General features: G+C 38.3%; 3 protein-coding genes across 3 annotated transcripts; 1 reads left to right on the forward strand and 2 right to left on the reverse strand.

The window, feature by feature from the left end:
• Positions 1–290: 290 nt before the first annotated feature.
• LOC140760775 (uncharacterized) lies at positions 291–6,037 on the reverse strand. Its single transcript, XM_073097780.1, has 7 exons — positions 5,719–6,037; positions 5,444–5,630; positions 4,672–4,795; positions 3,826–4,184; positions 1,980–3,108; positions 824–1,014; positions 291–745 (listed from the first exon to the last, which is right to left on the reverse strand). Exons 1-7 carry the CDS (start codon positions 5,799–5,801, stop codon positions 671–673), a joined length of 2,148 nt encoding a protein of 715 aa, XP_072953881.1. The 5' UTR covers positions 5,802–6,037; the 3' UTR covers positions 291–670.
• A 2,852-nt stretch (positions 6,038–8,889) lies between these two features.
• Positions 8,890–11,897, forward strand: LOC140760781 (uncharacterized). The gene is made up of 2 exons (XM_073097791.1): positions 8,890–9,754; positions 10,449–11,897. Exons 1-2 carry the CDS (start codon positions 9,548–9,550, stop codon positions 11,664–11,666), a joined length of 1,425 nt encoding a protein of 474 aa, XP_072953892.1. The 5' UTR covers positions 8,890–9,547; the 3' UTR covers positions 11,667–11,897.
• Positions 11,898–12,248: 351 nt separating this feature from the next.
• Positions 12,249–15,934, reverse strand: LOC140764776 (protein GAMETE EXPRESSED 3). Its single transcript, XM_073103526.1, has 10 exons — positions 15,829–15,934; positions 15,585–15,769; positions 15,110–15,439; positions 14,648–14,894; positions 14,151–14,435; positions 13,932–14,018; positions 13,525–13,557; positions 13,386–13,445; positions 13,148–13,290; positions 12,249–13,062 (listed from the first exon to the last, which is right to left on the reverse strand). The coding sequence occupies exons 1-10, from the start codon at positions 15,914–15,916 to the stop codon at positions 12,430–12,432; spliced, it is 2,091 nt and encodes a 696-aa protein (XP_072959627.1). The 5' UTR covers positions 15,917–15,934; the 3' UTR covers positions 12,249–12,429.
• Between the last annotated feature and the right edge of the window lie 483 nt (positions 15,935–16,417).

Below are 16,417 nucleotides of genomic sequence, written 5' to 3' on the forward strand. Positions count from 1 at the left end.
CTGAGATTGGGATATGAGATAAAGAGCACAGGAACAGAAGTTTGTTCATATGCCTCAATGAGTTGCTACGACAATGGAGTAGAGAGTCAACTTGTAAAATATGTCAGGGGAGTATGGTTACCACTTACAGCTAGACATGGCTTGAACTATCAAGCATTTGCTTTCTGTGAGTTCAATATGCGTGAAAGAAAATAGCATGAAAACAATGAGGGCAATTTCTGCAACCTCCTCAATTGACCTGCAGTTAAGAATTCCACAGTAGAAGAGGCTTGAACCATATGACTTGAAGATGATAAACTGTTGTCTCGACCATAGATTGATAAAGTAATAGCTTGTCTTCAAACAATATTCACAATAAAGGTTTTCTTGTTCTACTTGCTTAACTTGATATCTCATACAAAGATCATCTATGATGTCAAAAATTGTTTTGCTCTGTCAAGCTCCCTCCAGAAACTTCAAATAGTTGTAAACCAATCCAGAGAGACCTTTCATCTCTGAGATGAGCAAAAGGAAACTGACATGGGCATGCTAAATTTGCTGCAGAAGTGTTTGATTTCTGATCATGGCATGCTATCTTTTGCACTCATGCTAAGTAGATTGAATTTTACAGCTTATGCTCATGCGATGGGCTTGAACCTTTGTACTGATCAAATTTGATTGACCTGTTGGATCAATGAGTACTCCTCAATCTTTTTGAAGGTGGGGACCTGAAAAGCTCTCGGATAGAAGAAATGGGATCATCCACCTGTAAGGACAATAAGAGTGCCTCTCTCAGGTTTCAAAGTAGGACAGAAAGAGGAGATTAAGCAAGAATCAACATTACCTCATCAAGAAAGCTTGTTTGGATGTCCTCTTGCGAGTTACTAGCAGAGGTTTTCTCATGGGAGACCAATGCTGAAAGTGTCAGCTTCCATCCAGGCAACGTCTCACTATCAGGAGCAATCCAGGGGCAAAATGTCCTGTGCTGCTTGATTGGATCAAACTCGTTCATTTTCTCATACAACATTGATTTTCCTGAACAGGAAAGGCAGAACAAGAAATTTCTTTATTTAAGATTTAGAAATCACTGTAGAAGGCTCAAGAGTATATTTTCTTCTCAATACTTAATAAAGAGTCAGGATGAAGAAAGAGGGAAAAAAGCCACAACACAATGACAAATTTTTTCTTCTTTCATAACTGCCACTAAGGGATGCAAACAGCATGCAATGTTCGAACAGAAGGGCTTTCAAGAGATCTGCAAAGTCCAACAATTTATTACTGGACTTGGATGTGGCCAAACAAGCCAGGAAAGAAACTGACTTGGCAAAACTTCAATGGAACTTTTAGAAGTTAGAGCTACTATCAGAATGCAGGGTTCATTTGTTGCTATGAAATCTTTTTAAAGGATGATTTTAGAAGAAGAAACAACAATTACAGTGAGTTTTCGACAGTTCAGAAAGCACCTCAGATAATTGTGAATGATTCAAGAAATCATTTATATGGTAATAGTTCCAATTATGGAATTCTACAAAAATGTGATGCTGTGCTATCTTTTGTCATCCCTCTGGACCTCAAATCCATGCATCTGCAACTATAGTGCTGCCATGTAAAAACCCACTAAGGCATCATATTATACTACTAAACATAATTCAGTAAATGCTCTCAAGGCCTATGGAAATGTCTGCCTCAATCATCAGGGAGAGCATAATAAAAGAAATGTAACCCAGTTGTGGAAATGCCTCAAACAGAAAAGGACCAAAGAAGTTAGATGGACAAGGAATAGCTTTGGCTCATTATTGAGCACCTTAATACTACAGGCAATGCTGAACACCTGGATTAATTTCTTTCGGATTTAATAATAGCTTTTGGAGGAGTTAACTTTTGATTTCTGTGGAACTTACGAACCTCTAGTTAATAAAAAATTCATGATTGTCTTAATCAGAAGCTTATAATAAGAATAAGTAACAAATTTTGTAATTATGAAACAATGAAATCTTTACCTGATTTTGTATTTGCATCTGATTCTTTATTGAAAGATGATGTCAATTTCTCCTTGAACCCATTGGCCTTTTGATCATTTACTGTTGCATCCGCAGAGTTTGGAATATACAGATTGGATCCAGAATTTTTACAAGTTGAATTAGCTACCGAAGTTGCACTTATGCTTCTGTCAATTTTGTTCATTTCAACAGTACCTTCAACAGTACCTTCAACAATACCTCTTTCTTGCTTGGAAGCTTCTTCCTTATCAGACCCCTTATGAGTCGCATCACTAACATGATGACTTTCTGGTAGAATTTGCATGCCATTTGTTGGACTTCCAAAATTTACCTGCTCATCATGGTTCGTTTCTACTGTGGATCTATCACCATAAGGACTACTAATGCTGCTGCCATGTAACTCCACGGTAGAACCGGTTGCTGCATCAACATTACTGGTTTCAGAGTTGCAGAACTCATCTCTGCTTCTTTTGTGGTTCAATGACCCTGCACCTTCTGAAATAACAGGACTTCCATAAATATCCTTTTGGTGATCCAAGGAATCATTATTCTGTGGCAGATCATGGGTACTTGCTGGATTTCTGCTTTCAAGAGATAAACACTTCCTGCCAGAGCTCAATTCAGCTCTTAAATGCCGGCTAACAACAGGAAAAGAAACTCTTGGTCGAAAATTTTGTTTAGTTGGTGGAGGGCCACCTGCAATGGTCAAATTTAAGCCCAAAGTACCCATTCTTGGAGCTTCTACTTCACTAACCAGGCCTAAACTACCTGCTGCCGTCTCATCTTGGTTGCTAGAATCTGCAGTGAAATTGAAAAGCTGCAAAGGTCGTTCAATCATCGTGAAAGCCCATAGTGCCACACAGGCCCCACAAAACCTGCACTCTAAGACAACAGATGCAGGATCGCATTGGTAATCACCATGAGTAGTACTTGCACACTCTACCCCCTCAACTTCATCGTGTCCATTTGGTGAGTAAATAGTGATGGCACTTTTCTGTTTTTGAAATATTTGCTCTGATGATTCAGATGTAAAGATAGCTCTTGTAGACTGATCGCCCTTGATTGCACAATCAACAGCATAGGGAAGCACACGAGGTTCCCATCCACATAAACTTATAACTTTCAGTGCCTGCAAGTTGTATGCTAAATGTTACTTAACCATAGAAATGTTGTTTGTAAGGCAAGAAGAATAAATGATAGCACTCAATAGTAGAGTAGAATTATATACATTACATTCAGCAACATGAAGAAAAAATAATCAAAGATAAAGTCAGCTGATCCACTTGGCTGCCATATTCAAGAAACTATAAGAAAAAATAAAAGGTAAAGCTTAAGAAGAGATTTCTATATGCACTCAGCAACAATGAGATGGAAACCACAAGATAGCGAAGCATAAGTTGTTTTCATCTAGTTGCTAATGATTGACAGAAGGCAGAACAGCCATTCAAGTATGGGATGAAAAATCTGAAGAGAACTATTGGTTACTCTACTATTCACTATGATCTGAATAATGCCCCACAATATGATAAATAACTTAGTATAATGCTACAAGAAGAAATCCATTTTCCCCTTCCATAAGCCAGAGCTATTATTCTTGAGAATTATAGTATACATCTAGCCACTGAAAACTTCTCGAGTTTGTTCTTTTCTAAAGAATGCTATTACTAACTATACAGTTGCTCACAGAATAACCAGCTGTAGACTATGGGTGGATATTTGAGAACAGCATAACCAAAATTTTTGCAATGTGATATTAATTATTTGAACAATATGACTGATTCTTGATGAAAAAAAGTAAACATGCCACAGTATCAAGCAACATCTCTCTAAGATCATAAGGCCAAACCTGATAGTACAGATTAGCAGTAGCATCTTCGAGGACATCATCTAGATCTTTGTTTTTGAGACCCGATGTAAGCTTGATTCCACCTTTTAGAACAATTGACAGGTGAGAAGGCTTATTCAAGAACTCTTCTAGTTGTGAACTCCTCTTCTTCATGTATTCAATAGTTGAGGATGAAATCATAGGAAGGGCCATGAGCCGTAGGAGTGAAGACAAGAGTTCACTATAGCTCTCGACCAAAGCTGGAGGAGGTGTTGGCGGAAATAGAGCTTGGGCTTCATCACATATATTATCAATCCAAGGACACAACAATTTATGCCCGGTATCAAGCTTTAAGCTGAATACAGAAGCAGCTTTTTCAACTGCATTTAACATGGTTTCAGCTTAAGAATAACAAGAAGAAAAGAAGAATATGAATTGTCTAAAACCAGAACTATAACCATACGAAATATCAAGAACATTGACTCAAAAATCAAAATGTTCAAACCGGCAAGCTTGCCGAAGAAACTAATGTTGATATTTGATCATGATCAATTGAAGATAGTGTTGATATCTAAATTGTTGAAATTAGATGTTGAATATGCCAATTATATAATTGATTAATAATAGCAATATAGATCTTACCTATTAAGTGAACCACATAGTGCTGCCTAGTAAGTAAACCGGGAAAGAATTGCCAATCCACTGAACAGTTATCATGTTTAGCACGTCCAAATGGATCTCACCATTGAAAATTTGACTATAGAACATGACATTTTGTTCGATATGCAACAAGAGATTATATGCATGAGACTATTGATCCTCGCAACAAAACTAGAATTAAAGCTTAAAGAAAAACCTAGGACACACCTTGTTGCAGCGGCCAGGAAGAGGGAGTAGAGAACAAGAGTCGTGCCCCACATGCCTCACAAACTATGACATCCACCTCTACATTTATCCAACCTCTTCTTGCACAGTTCACTGGATTGATGACCTGCATAACAATTTGATCAACCACTAAAAAGAATCATAATAACACAAAATTGAGCAATTAATAAAACCACATATAAAAGATCAGAAGAACACGGTAATAACAGACACTGCAACTCAAGCATCAATTATAACAATGACAATCTCACAAGTCACAAGCTCAAAGCGTAGGCTTTTTTCTTGCTAACTTTCAAGAAACAATTCTCTTCTCTAAATAATTCTATAGGCATCTGGCCTAGGAGGGAAATGGAAGAAAAGATGAATCTAAGGAAGGAAATTCTATAGGCATCAAGGTCTGTATCACAACATATCAACAGATCAACAGATAGGGCGGGCTACTTATTTCATACGAAATGACTGTTATCCCACAATCAATTAAATATCGCATATGGAGAACATCTACTTTTATTTTGTACCAACTCCTATTAAATCCTATAAAACAATAACGGGATAATATTTTCTGAGAAAGTTTCTCATCATATTCATCGCCCAATGCAGAGAGACTTCAGCCCAGTTCGCAAACAATGAAGCATACCAACATCTCAGACAGAAGAAAAAGAAAAGATCAGAAGAAAGAACTCATTTTACTGTCAAAAAGACAACTTTTTACAGCTCCCACTCTCAAAAAAGAAATGAAAAAGAAAGTCCTAACCTTGGGTTTAGCAAACCAGGTCATGGCCTTGAATGTCGCCAATCTCCTCATGAGATCCCCGCGATCCCACGGCCGGCATCTCGGCGCTGGACCGAGCATTCCAATGGATGCCACGGACGGAACTCTCGAACCCCTCTCAACCCCGAATCGAAGACCCAGTTCCTTCCCCTTCTCTCTTTCCACCGGGCTAATCTCCACCATAAGCATCAGAACCGCAATCGACTCAGCTCATATCTTTCCACTGAATATAACCGAGAAAGAACCAAGAAGCGTACCTGGAAGTGGAAGGCTTCGGCTTCGGGAAGTGGTAGAGCTTGTCCATGACCTTCTGGAGTCGCCTCTCCGGTTCCCCCGCCATTGGTTTGATCGATGTGGGGAGTTGTTCGCAATGGATCGGTCGAGAAGTATGTAAAAATTCCAAGTCGATATTGGAAGAGAATGGAGAGGGAAGTTCTTGCTTCGCTAGGAGAATTCTAGGGTCCGCCGCGAAAACGCCATTGGAGTTGCTTGAGAGCTCTTCTCTTTCTCTAAGTTGGGCTTTCGTGGGCTTTTCTTTAGGTTCTTTTCTTCTCGCGTCTGGTAATTCGCAGCGGCGTGGTTCTCCTATCGCGCTTGGCTACGCGGGTGTTTTCCATTGGTTCGCTATTAAGTAAACGAGGCCGAGGAATGATTTGCAAAAGGATTCCACTTTATAATTATATTAGTAAATATGAACCAAAACTAAAGTCATGTTATTAACAAATCAGACGTGGCGTAAGATTTCTTTCATTTCGAACCCTGCATTATGTGTTTATTATATTTTAAAACCTGTCTTTTGTTATTTTCAATTCGCTCCTATATTTCTCGGGTGTTCCGTGTTCGACTGTTTTATATGATTTAATGTAAAAGGAAAGGACCGAATTAAAAATAGTGAAAACACAGGGCGTCAAGTAGAATGAAAATAGTAAAAGTAGGGTGTTAAACAAATTAAATCGCAAGAATTAAGAGGTATTTCTGGGCTCGGGCCGATGGGCTCAAGTTTAGACCACAGTGAACATCTATGGCCTGGCCTCGTATCTATATACAATGTGAAATAAGAGAGTAAGAGACTACTCTATCCAAGTATTTGATTGTTAAATAGTGAGATTACAAAATAATCACTTTTAAACTCATCTATTATTTATATTTATTTATAATAAATAAATTTAAAAGTTACTTCTTTATCCATCAAAAAGAGGTTTTCTTTTTTATTTTGGCCTACTTTCTTAAAATAGAAACTCATTTTATTAAACTTCACTTTATAGCTATTAAATAGAAGAGAAAGAAATCAACCAACTCTATCTTCCCCCCATGACTAAAGAGTTCATGGGTTCAACTCCAACCCTAAATAATATTGTAGATAAATTATTTAGTGGTTTAGTGATTTGACTTAATTCAATTGATGGTTCGACAGTGCAGTTAGTTTAGAGGAACACTTTATTGCCCCTTACACTAATGCAGTGATCCACCGTTCCGCTCTTCTTATTATTCTTGGGCTAATTCTAAACCAGGCAAAGAAGCTAGGTCATTTAATTCTAAAAAAAACGGCAGGTCGTAATAAATCTATATCATGAACATACAACACTTTGAAAAATTTACTCAATATTATTCCCAACGAGAATTGAATCCCGTTACATATTAAATTCTATCCAGTAGAACTCAATCAATGAATTATAGTGACGGCCACCCATCTACTCTTCTTACTAGACTACCAAGTGTTACATATAAACTTTTCTTTTTTTATCTCCCCTAAGTTTTAGATCCAGTTTAGAGACTGTAAAAGAATGATGGAGCTTTAATGATGCAGGAATAGGAGGTCTCTATTGCATGCATAGGCTACTCAAAAGCAAGAGGTCGTAATACGAAGCTTTAAATCCTTACATGGTTTCTCCTTCTTTCCTGGTAACTTTTATAGTTGACTTTTAGTAGAATTCCAGCACTCATGCACAAGATGCCAAGGAACATAAAGCCAGCAGATTGCCAGCAGACCTGATTGCACGAATTCCTTCAATAATAGAAGGTTTCTTCTTTTCTTCTTTTTTAACTTTGTTGGACCACCGTGGTCATTTGATGATTCTTGATGGTGAGAGGGTTGTAGTAGGTGTTCTTCATTTAAACAGGCATGTGTTTCACAATTATGGTCTATAAAAATAACCATTTTATAGAGAATAGAAAGTGTATCCCACTCCCTTATCCATTTGACCTCTCTTAAATATATATCCTTTTGCAATGGCTTTAATAAAAGTACACTGAGAATGTTAATTGCACGAGGATCTAGACCTCTACAATATGGAGCTTTGATATCAGGTTAGATAACTAGTTGATCTCCAAACTTAAAAAGTTGTTAGTTAATCAAATCGACCAACAATGTAAATCATACATCTAATAGAAAAAAGAATATGAATCTGGATAAAACTAACTCCCATATGGGCCTTATTATTTGGACAGAATTGGCTTCTTTCACATCCAAAAGCTCTCCTAGGTGTGCCCATTGCGAGATAATCCAATTGCTGGCATGTGCCTGTGATCAAGTGCAAGAGACAAGAGGACAAAGTGTGGAGAAGAACTTAAAAAGCAAGCAACCTAACAGCTTCTAATGTCAGCGAGTTGATTGATGTCTTCTTGAATTCTGATCTAGCTCCTAAAACAAACAGGGCCTCCCATATGCTCGGTCCCCCCTCTTGATAACTGCATAGTACACTTGAATGCATGCATTTTTTTCCCCCACCAACTTGCTTCTCAGTAAAGCTTTTAGCTAAGAGAAGCTGAAAACTACAGCCCAGATGTAGTGTCTGCAGAGTAGGACAAAGGATTATGAACCTATAAACCCCAATATTAAAGTTTAATTCGTTTTCGTAGAGCTTAATGTTCACTTGACAAGCTTCTGTTAAGCTATAACGAGATCTTGCATAGTTGCATAGAAGACACTAGGCTAGTTTATCAAGATATAGTTCAGCTAGGTTTTTTTTTTCTTCATTAAAGGGCAGGATGTATATGGGGCTAATTGATTATATAGAAATTATAGATTCAAATCTCGTTAGCTCATTTTTATTCCCTATTTTCTACTATCTATTCTGGTGCTGGTGGGGTATGGTAGGCCGTACATCTTATAATCCCTTATAATCTATCTTTTATTCGCATGCACTATTAGGGTGGCATGTATTGCTTTTGTTGGAATTCTCAAATTACTTTTGCAAATTACCAGAAGTTCACAAACAGAAAAGAAACAAGAATTTACAATCTCTCTGGATCTGGCAATGCAGGAAAGGGCAATGATCAGAGGCTAACATTCCTTTCCTGCCAACATTTGCATGCACTCACATGCATGAGTATGGTCCCCCAACAAGGCACAAAAAAACTAGCTAAATCCACCTACCCTCCCTTCCCCCACATGCTCCCTCCACAGCTCATTTCTAACCATCATCAGCATGATGGATTCATAAGAAAAAGCTCAAAACCCAACAATCCAGAGTACCAGGCTAAGAGAGCTTCTTTTTTTTTTATTTTTAAATACTGTAGGCTTCTCTAGTTCTAGCCCACCTTAGCATTATCCAAATCCCGTCTGAATGCTTTGCAGGCCTATAAATTGGAGTCTCCTCCCCTCAGCTCCTTTCTTGGATTAGGCAGTGGAAAGTTCTCCTCCACCATTCCTCTTATCCTATCTCTTTTGCAATCAATTCACTGCTCTTTTGGTAGCTGAAAGACAAGTGAAAACAAAAATTGTCCCTTGGATTCTGTTCTTTTGAACTTACTATATTTCCAGCAAGTCTCTCCTTTACAGAGTTAGAGGTCTGAAAGCTGCATAGATCTTGTATCCACTGTTCCTCTCTTTTGCCTTTTTTTTTTTCCCCCTTCTTTTGAATACAAAACTTATCTGCATGTACATGAACTTCTAGTTTTCTCCCGAAGTGTTTTGCATCCTTCCCATAGTCCAAATCCTTAAATCTTCTTGTTTAATCACTTCCGAGCTTTCCAGTCACTCCTCTCTAGCATTGGTGTCACTGTTGATCAGTTGCCGGTTCTCTTTTCTCATATAATTTCGTCTCTTGTTCTTCTAAACTTTGGAGTTCTGAATCCAACTTGTTAATGGAAGGTGTTCCGAGAACTGCAACTCTTTTCCTTCTTCAGCTCTTCTTGTTCTTCTTCAGTGGCTTGTCTCAATCAGATCCTATTCCAGCCCCAATGGAGAAGACGGAGCAAGAAGCTCTGTACACAGTTATACAAGGATTCGTCGGCAAATGGTGGAATGGCTCGGAACTTTATCCAGACCCATGTGGATGGACACCAATACAGGTTCCTACTAAAAGACATGCTTGAGAAATTCCTCTAAAGAGCTCTACTAGAAGACTTATCATGCCTAATTTGCACTATTTAGTGAACTAAACATTCTTATTAAGTGTCAACTTGATATCTGATCCAGTTAACAAGTCATAATAAGGCATGAACTGCTCTTAGTCATCTTCTTACATCATCAAATCTGCACCAAGTATCAAGTTTCCGAAATCTGTTGAAGTCTATTTAAATTGCTTGATAAGAATGACAGAGACAAGTATTTAGCCTAGGCTTGCTGGTTCTTTCTTGCCAGTTTCGCAGATCTCTCTACTGTTGCATTCTGAATTTCATAGTTAAATTTAGTCCTTAAAACTCTATAACTGTTTCATGTTCCAATTTATCTTCTCTTCCATTACTTTCTAAGAGATGGAATGACAAATGTAGAGACATTGCATTTTTCACACATTTGAAGTTAAAAGATCGTTTGAGTTTCTCACGCAATTTCTTTCGGACCTTGTCATACATTGTCATAAAAATTAGTGTTGCATCCTTCAATTCCATATCGGTCATAAATTTCTTGAATTTTTATCTTGGCATAGATGATAATTTGCACCGACTACTACAAGTTCCTGTAATTATTGTTACATTTACGATCTGATCATGCTAAGTTACTTCCTGGACTATCTTTCAAATTTTTCTGGAATCTCCAATGCAGGGAGTCTCATGTGATCTCTTTGAGGATAAATGGTATGTAACAGTCCTAAATATTGGACCCATCTTTGACAACTCTCTGGAATGTGTTCATGATGCCGAGTTCAGTTCATACCTCTTTGAGCTCAAGCATATGAAGAGCCTCTCCGTCTTCAATTGCTTCTCTTCAGTAACTAATCCCACCACCCTCCCATGTGAGGACTGGCAAAAGTTATCTGGAAGCTTGGAGACGTTGGAATTTCGATCGAATCAAGGCCTTGTCGGAGTAATTCCTTCTAGCTTTGGTCTGCTTGCAAATCTTAAGTCTCTAGTACTAGTAGAGAATGCCTTGTCAGGAGAGCTGCCTCAAGAGCTAGACAACTTAGTGCACTTAAGAAGGCTTTCGCTTGCCGGAAACCGGTTATCTGGTCAAATACCGAATTCTCTGGGCAACCATTTGAGTGATCTCTTGATCTTGGACCTCAGCAGGAACTCCCTCACTGGTCCTCTTCCTCCATCAATTGGCAGCATGAACTCACTTCTGAAGCTTGACTTGAATTCTAATCACTTGGATGGAGAGCTTCCGTGGGAGCTTAGCAAGCTGAAAGTTCTCACTCTGCTAGATCTCAGGAACAACAATATATCTGGTGGATGGATTCGGTCTCTTCAAGGCATGATGTCGGTAGAACATGTGCTCTTATCTAACAATCCAATGGGTGGGAATCTGATGGATTTTGAATGGAAGTATCTGAGGAATCTCGCTACTTTGGAGCTCTCCAACATGTTGTTAACTGGGAAGATTCCTGAATCCATGACAGAGTTGAAGAGATTAAGATTTCTGGCCTTAAATAACAACCATCTTTATGGCAGTGTTCCCTCAAAGATTGCAGATTTGCCTTGTCTCCGTGCTCTCTATATCAATGAAAACAACTTGACTGGAGAATTAGTCCTCTCTCAGGTGTTCTATGAGAGAGTGGGAAGGAGGTTTGCCTCTTGGAGCAACCCAAATCTATGTTATATCGTTGGATTGAATTCCACAAGTCATATCCCCATTGGACTGGAGAAGTGCAACCATAAGCAACTGAATCCTATCTCTGATGTATCTACTGAAACAAGTATGAGTGATGGAAACACAAGTCAGGGCTCCAGTTTGACAGTCTCCTTTCGGCGCTTGGCTTCTGTTTGGTGGCTAATTCTCATGAAAGACATGATAGTGGCTTTTCTCCTAGTTGTACCACTGTAGAATTAAACATAACTATATGTAGGAATACACTTTATGATAGTAGATTATAGTGTAATACTACAGAGATACTCTGCTTTCCTTGTAATTTCTTATGATATGAAGGACGAAAGCAAGAAGATTTCAGATAGAAGGCTTCAATCAAATAGTGATTAAAGCCATTTCCTCCGAAGTACATTTGCTGACAGCTAAATAATTTAGTTCAACAGGTTTATTAGTGCTTCCGGTACCAATATTCATTAATATTCTCTCTGATCCTTCATAGAATTTTTGACAGTATACTGTGGGTACAAATGTTTCAAGCCTGAAATTAGAGGAGCATTGTGCTGATTTATGGTATTACATCTATACTGTATGTTGCATATAGGTCTTCAAGGTTATCTTCAGACACCTCTATCATTAGGGAAAAATACCACTAGCAGTTAACCTCTGTACAAAAGATGACTTTTTTTGCAATCTATGCCATCAGAGTAATAAGAACTGAAACAAATCTTGGACATGCAAACCCCACTGTATTTTATAGTTAGAACAAATAAGTAGGGAGGAGATACAACGCCTTAGCGCCTACTTCATTATGATGGAATAGTTACATGGTCGAAAGCACAGAGCATAGATGTGATTAGGATCTAAACTCAAAACTGAAATATAAGGGAAAAGGTCTACTAAACATTGACATTTAAATGTATAGCATGGTCATTTGCTGGAAGAACAGTATGTTATGGTTAACTATATCCATGATTTCTTTATGCTTTTTCTAGATGGTAGTTCAGTTAGTTGAAGATAGGGTTCTTCTCCTCTTTAACCACATTCTTCTCTTAGCCACACTATCCTGCAGCGGCTCCATCAGAAGATCCTCTCCTTGTGAATGCACATTGCTGTGAATCTGATGTTCGATATCCATTGGGTTTGTAAATACCATGGCATCTGATTGACCTTCCTCATGATCTCCCCCTATCATCACAACTCTTGTGGAAGCCCCAGCTTCCTCCACTTCCTTTGATATCACTTTAAGTTCCATCTCCCTGCAGCTATGACTACTATTGCTAAAGTCACTGTCACCGTCACTGTCACTGTCATCCCCGCTGTTGCTCCTTTGTTCTTCTGAAGTAGAAGTGTCACTAAATGTGTTAAATATAGTGACACTCTCTTTTCTTGAGCTGTGGAATGAGTGGCTATTAGTCCTGCCACTGTACAATGGCAATATAGATCCCTGCTTTGAGCTAATTCTGTCCCTACCCAGGCTGTAAGAGGTGGATAATTTTCTCTCAACGCCTTCCTTTACTTTCACTATTTCTCCCAACTGCTCCAAGCCTTCTTTTGTTGTGTTATCATCTTCGGCCTTTAGCTCTAGCTTAGAGATCATCTTGTTCAGTGTTTTCCTTTTACTGTGAAGAGACCGCTGCGTTTGGAGGAAAGAAAGTAATCAAATTATTATATCAGATAATTAGACAACAAAGAGTTCATAATTGAGTTCATGTACTTACTCTCTTCTCCAGGAATCTCTGGAGCCCGTTATCTTGGAGCTTCCTCTTCCTCCAAAAGATACAACAAAAGCGGACAGCTAATGCTAGTATTACTAAGAATACAGATTGGAAAAGAAGGAACAGCATAATTTCTTTGTCATCGCCTAAGAGAAACAATCAATTGAGGTGGTGATCATACTTTCTGAAGCTAAAATAGATCATTTATATTTAAGCAAGAGCAAACTGAATTGTACTTCACCTGTATCAGTTCTAATAGATTTTGGTCTTGCTTGTGAGCAGGTCCAAGCAATTTTTTGCCCTGGTAAGTTGATAGGAAGTTAATGATGGTATTAGACCAAAGAGTAAGAAATTACACTAATGAGATTATAGCCACTTACGTGTAGTGTAACATGGTAAACTGTTGCCAATCCCTGTATAAATTCAGAATATGTATCAATTCAGTGCCATCTGAATCTGCTCTCAAATTTCTAAGTGGGTAAGTATTTTGCGTTCTTAGCATTTGACTGAGTGAGTACTTAGGACAAATCAATGAGTCTAAAGTTTACGTCATTAAATGGGAAGGATTTGGACAAACATTCATAAGCAAAAAAGATTATGTATCACAAATTGGTATTTATGACTTATGAGCATGTAGTAGTCTCCAAGCCTGAAAGCACCTTAAGCTGTTCTGTAGTCATCTTTCTTATTTTCTGTAGGTCAAATCTTTCTGTTTGACTAATATTTGTGAAGAACAATGACATGATACATTCAATAGTTGTAAGGCACAGAAAGAAAGAGGACTTACTTCCTGCTGAAAGGAGAGTAAGAAGAACCCTCTCATCAAGTGTGAAGTAGTGTAGGTCACTCTCGGACAACAAGGACGACACTTCACCTGATAAATTCTCTCAAAATATAGTGACAATACACTATTATGAAATCCTTTAGGCGTTTTACGGAACTGAAGCTATGATGAAAGAACATTCATTAACCAATATCAATAGTTCAACATATGAAGAAGAGTTACCAGGATACTTTCCAGTCCAGTAGATTGTTCCAGTAGCTGGAGCAAGCAAAGTAAATAAAATGCTTAATGGCTTTGTTGCAGATATATAAGTATAATCGCCAATTGTACGACTTGATTTTTCCTCCATCACTGTTTGCGAGATGTACACTGCAAACCCAGAGCAGTCGAGGACAGGACTAACATGAATCACTGAATCAGGTGCAGCTGCTTGAAGGAACTTCTTCATATCCCCATTTGGCGAGATTGAATATAAGGTACCATCCAAAGAGCCAATGGATATCCAACCTTTTTTGACAGTTTCACATAAAATTGTCAATCATCTGTTAATTTACCATTCCACAGAGAGAAAGACAGATAGGAGCTTCACATGCTTCGGAAGTAATGTTGCAAAATTGAAAGATAGCACAAAGTATTCACAAAGTTACGCAAACACTCCACACTACATGTATGAAATCTATCTATGTTAAAACTAATAGTTAACTTCAATGGTTTCTCACCATTGGAATCCACAGTTGGCAAGCTTTTCTCTCTACTTAAGGGACCAACATTCTGTTGCCATGAAATATTTCCAGTAGAAACATCGAGAGACATCAGCAGAGCCTTTCTTGGAAAACTGACATACAAATGGCCATTATTTCCAGGTGTGATTATCATTGAATTGTCGATCGCACTGAAATCTTGGATCCACCTGAATTGAGAACTGCGGATATACAGCGAATAAAGTTGTCCTGCGGTGTTTGATATCTGCAAATTAAACAATCTGAGCTTCAATTTTATTTGCAGTACTGCTGCACTTCCAACATCATCAAACCATAAATGAACACAAACCTATTTATCTAACGTTAGAAATACTGATCCTTACACAAATTATGCTGTATATGACTACAAAAACACACAGAATTCTAATGAAACAAGATATAATGTGTCTGACAAAGACAAGCAAGGGAATGAGATCTTACATAAAGAGTCCCCTCACATTGATCAATGACAGGGGCTGAATTAAAATAACAATCTGATATATTTGCCTTACAGCCCTGGCGGTAACCAAACCGATAAAGCATAGGGCCAGCGCTCCATAGTAGCTCACCACGCAACAAGAATGAGAAAAGACCACGGTTTCTAATAGTAATAAATAACGACGAATAACTGATACTAATCGAGAGTCCAATAATGTCCTCCAACACCATGGTACTTGAATTATGACTGAAGAATATCTCCAATGGAGACTCAGTACTGCCAATTCTCGATGGAGTTATCTTCAACACCCTGCCTTCTGCTATCAAATATATCTGCAAAATGGACCCAATTAAAACCATCAACCAAAAGAAAGAAAAAAAGAAGACATCAGAGCATTGGCATTGCAAATTAACTAAAGCTCTAGACTGGCAAAATTTCAAAAGACTACAAGAAATTCGTAACTAATAAAGTGTCTACCTTTCCTCTTTCATCACTAACTGGGGAAATATCTTGTCTGCAAGCATAATTGACAGGAATAGCCCACGCAACCGATCCATTTCTCTCAAATGAGAGAAGATTCTTTCCAGAACAAGCAATGAACCTTCCGTCATGTCCGATAAGAGGAGCCGCAATGGTACGCGCGGGCATAAAAGGCTTCCCAGCTGCAACAATCAATCATCAAAACCGAACTTTGAATAACTGGGAAGTGACAATAAATTACCTGTTGTGGTAGTTCTGAGAACCTTCTTGAGGTCCAGTGATTCGGATAGGGATGCTATTAGTAACAAAATGAGACAACGGATCCTCATGGTGGAGAGAGAGAGAGAGAGGGGATAGATGGATACCTCAGTGAAGCGCTGCTTTGTTCTATTTTGTGTTCTTGAATTATAACTTCCGCGCCTAAAACCTAACCGCCCTAATCGCGTTTGCGCATCCTGCACGTCCATCGAGTGGACTCGTGCGTTCGATTCGATGCCATCTCTGATCTTCCCCACGCGGAAGTTAATCGATCCCTACGTCTAATGCATCGCATACGTTCGGCGGTCATGATTGAATCTATCGCATGCTCGTCTGGTGAAAATGTTTTCATTTTTATTTTTATGGATAACTCTCAAAACTACTCGGTAAGATTTAATCAGTTTAATTATAGATTTATAGAAATCACTAAGTTTTAAATTTATATGTGAGCATCTATAAAAAAAAACATGAGTTTTAAGAAATGAATTTCTTTTTTATTTCTTTGCAAATGGTCCATCAAATCAAATGATATTAGCCAACACAAAAGTTCGCACAAAAGTAAAGAAGCAACA

Source organism: Typha angustifolia, chromosome 1 (genome assembly GCF_048772165.1).
Source record: "Typha angustifolia cultivar Huaian chromosome 1, ASM4877216v1, whole genome shotgun sequence".
Taxonomy (NCBI): domain Eukaryota; kingdom Viridiplantae; phylum Streptophyta; class Magnoliopsida; order Poales; family Typhaceae; genus Typha; species Typha angustifolia.

Bases quoted from the DNA above. Each gene is read 5' to 3' on its own strand.
- LOC140760781 (XM_073097791.1), top strand. From the start codon at position 9,548: ATGGAAGGTGTTCCGAGAACTGCAACTCTTTTCCTTCTTCAGCTCTTC. The intron at 9,755-10,448 runs GTTCCTACTAAA...TCTCCAATGCAG, and splicing joins GTGGATGGACACCAATACAG to GGAGTCTCATGTGATCTCTT.
- LOC140764776 (XM_073103526.1), bottom strand. From the start codon at position 15,916: ATGAGGATCCGTTGTCTCATTTTGTTACTAATAGCATCCCTATCCGAA. The intron at 15,770-15,828 runs GTAATTTATTGT...TGATTGTTGCAG, and splicing joins TCTCAGAACTACCACAACAG to CTGGGAAGCCTTTTATGCCC. The intron at 15,440-15,584 runs GTAGACACTTTA...TCCATTTTGCAG, and splicing joins TTAGTGATGAAAGAGGAAAG to ATATATTTGATAGCAGAAGG.
- LOC140760775 (XM_073097780.1), bottom strand. From the start codon at position 5,801: ATGGCGGGGGAACCGGAGAGGCGACTCCAGAAGGTCATGGACAAGCTC. The intron at 5,631-5,718 runs GTACGCTTCTTG...GGTGGAGATTAG, and splicing joins CCGAAGCCTTCCACTTCCAG to CCCGGTGGAAAGAGAGAAGG. The intron at 4,185-4,671 runs GTGTGTCCTAGG...TGTTAAATGCAG, and splicing joins TTCCTGGCCGCTGCAACAAG to TTGAAAAAGCTGCTTCTGTA.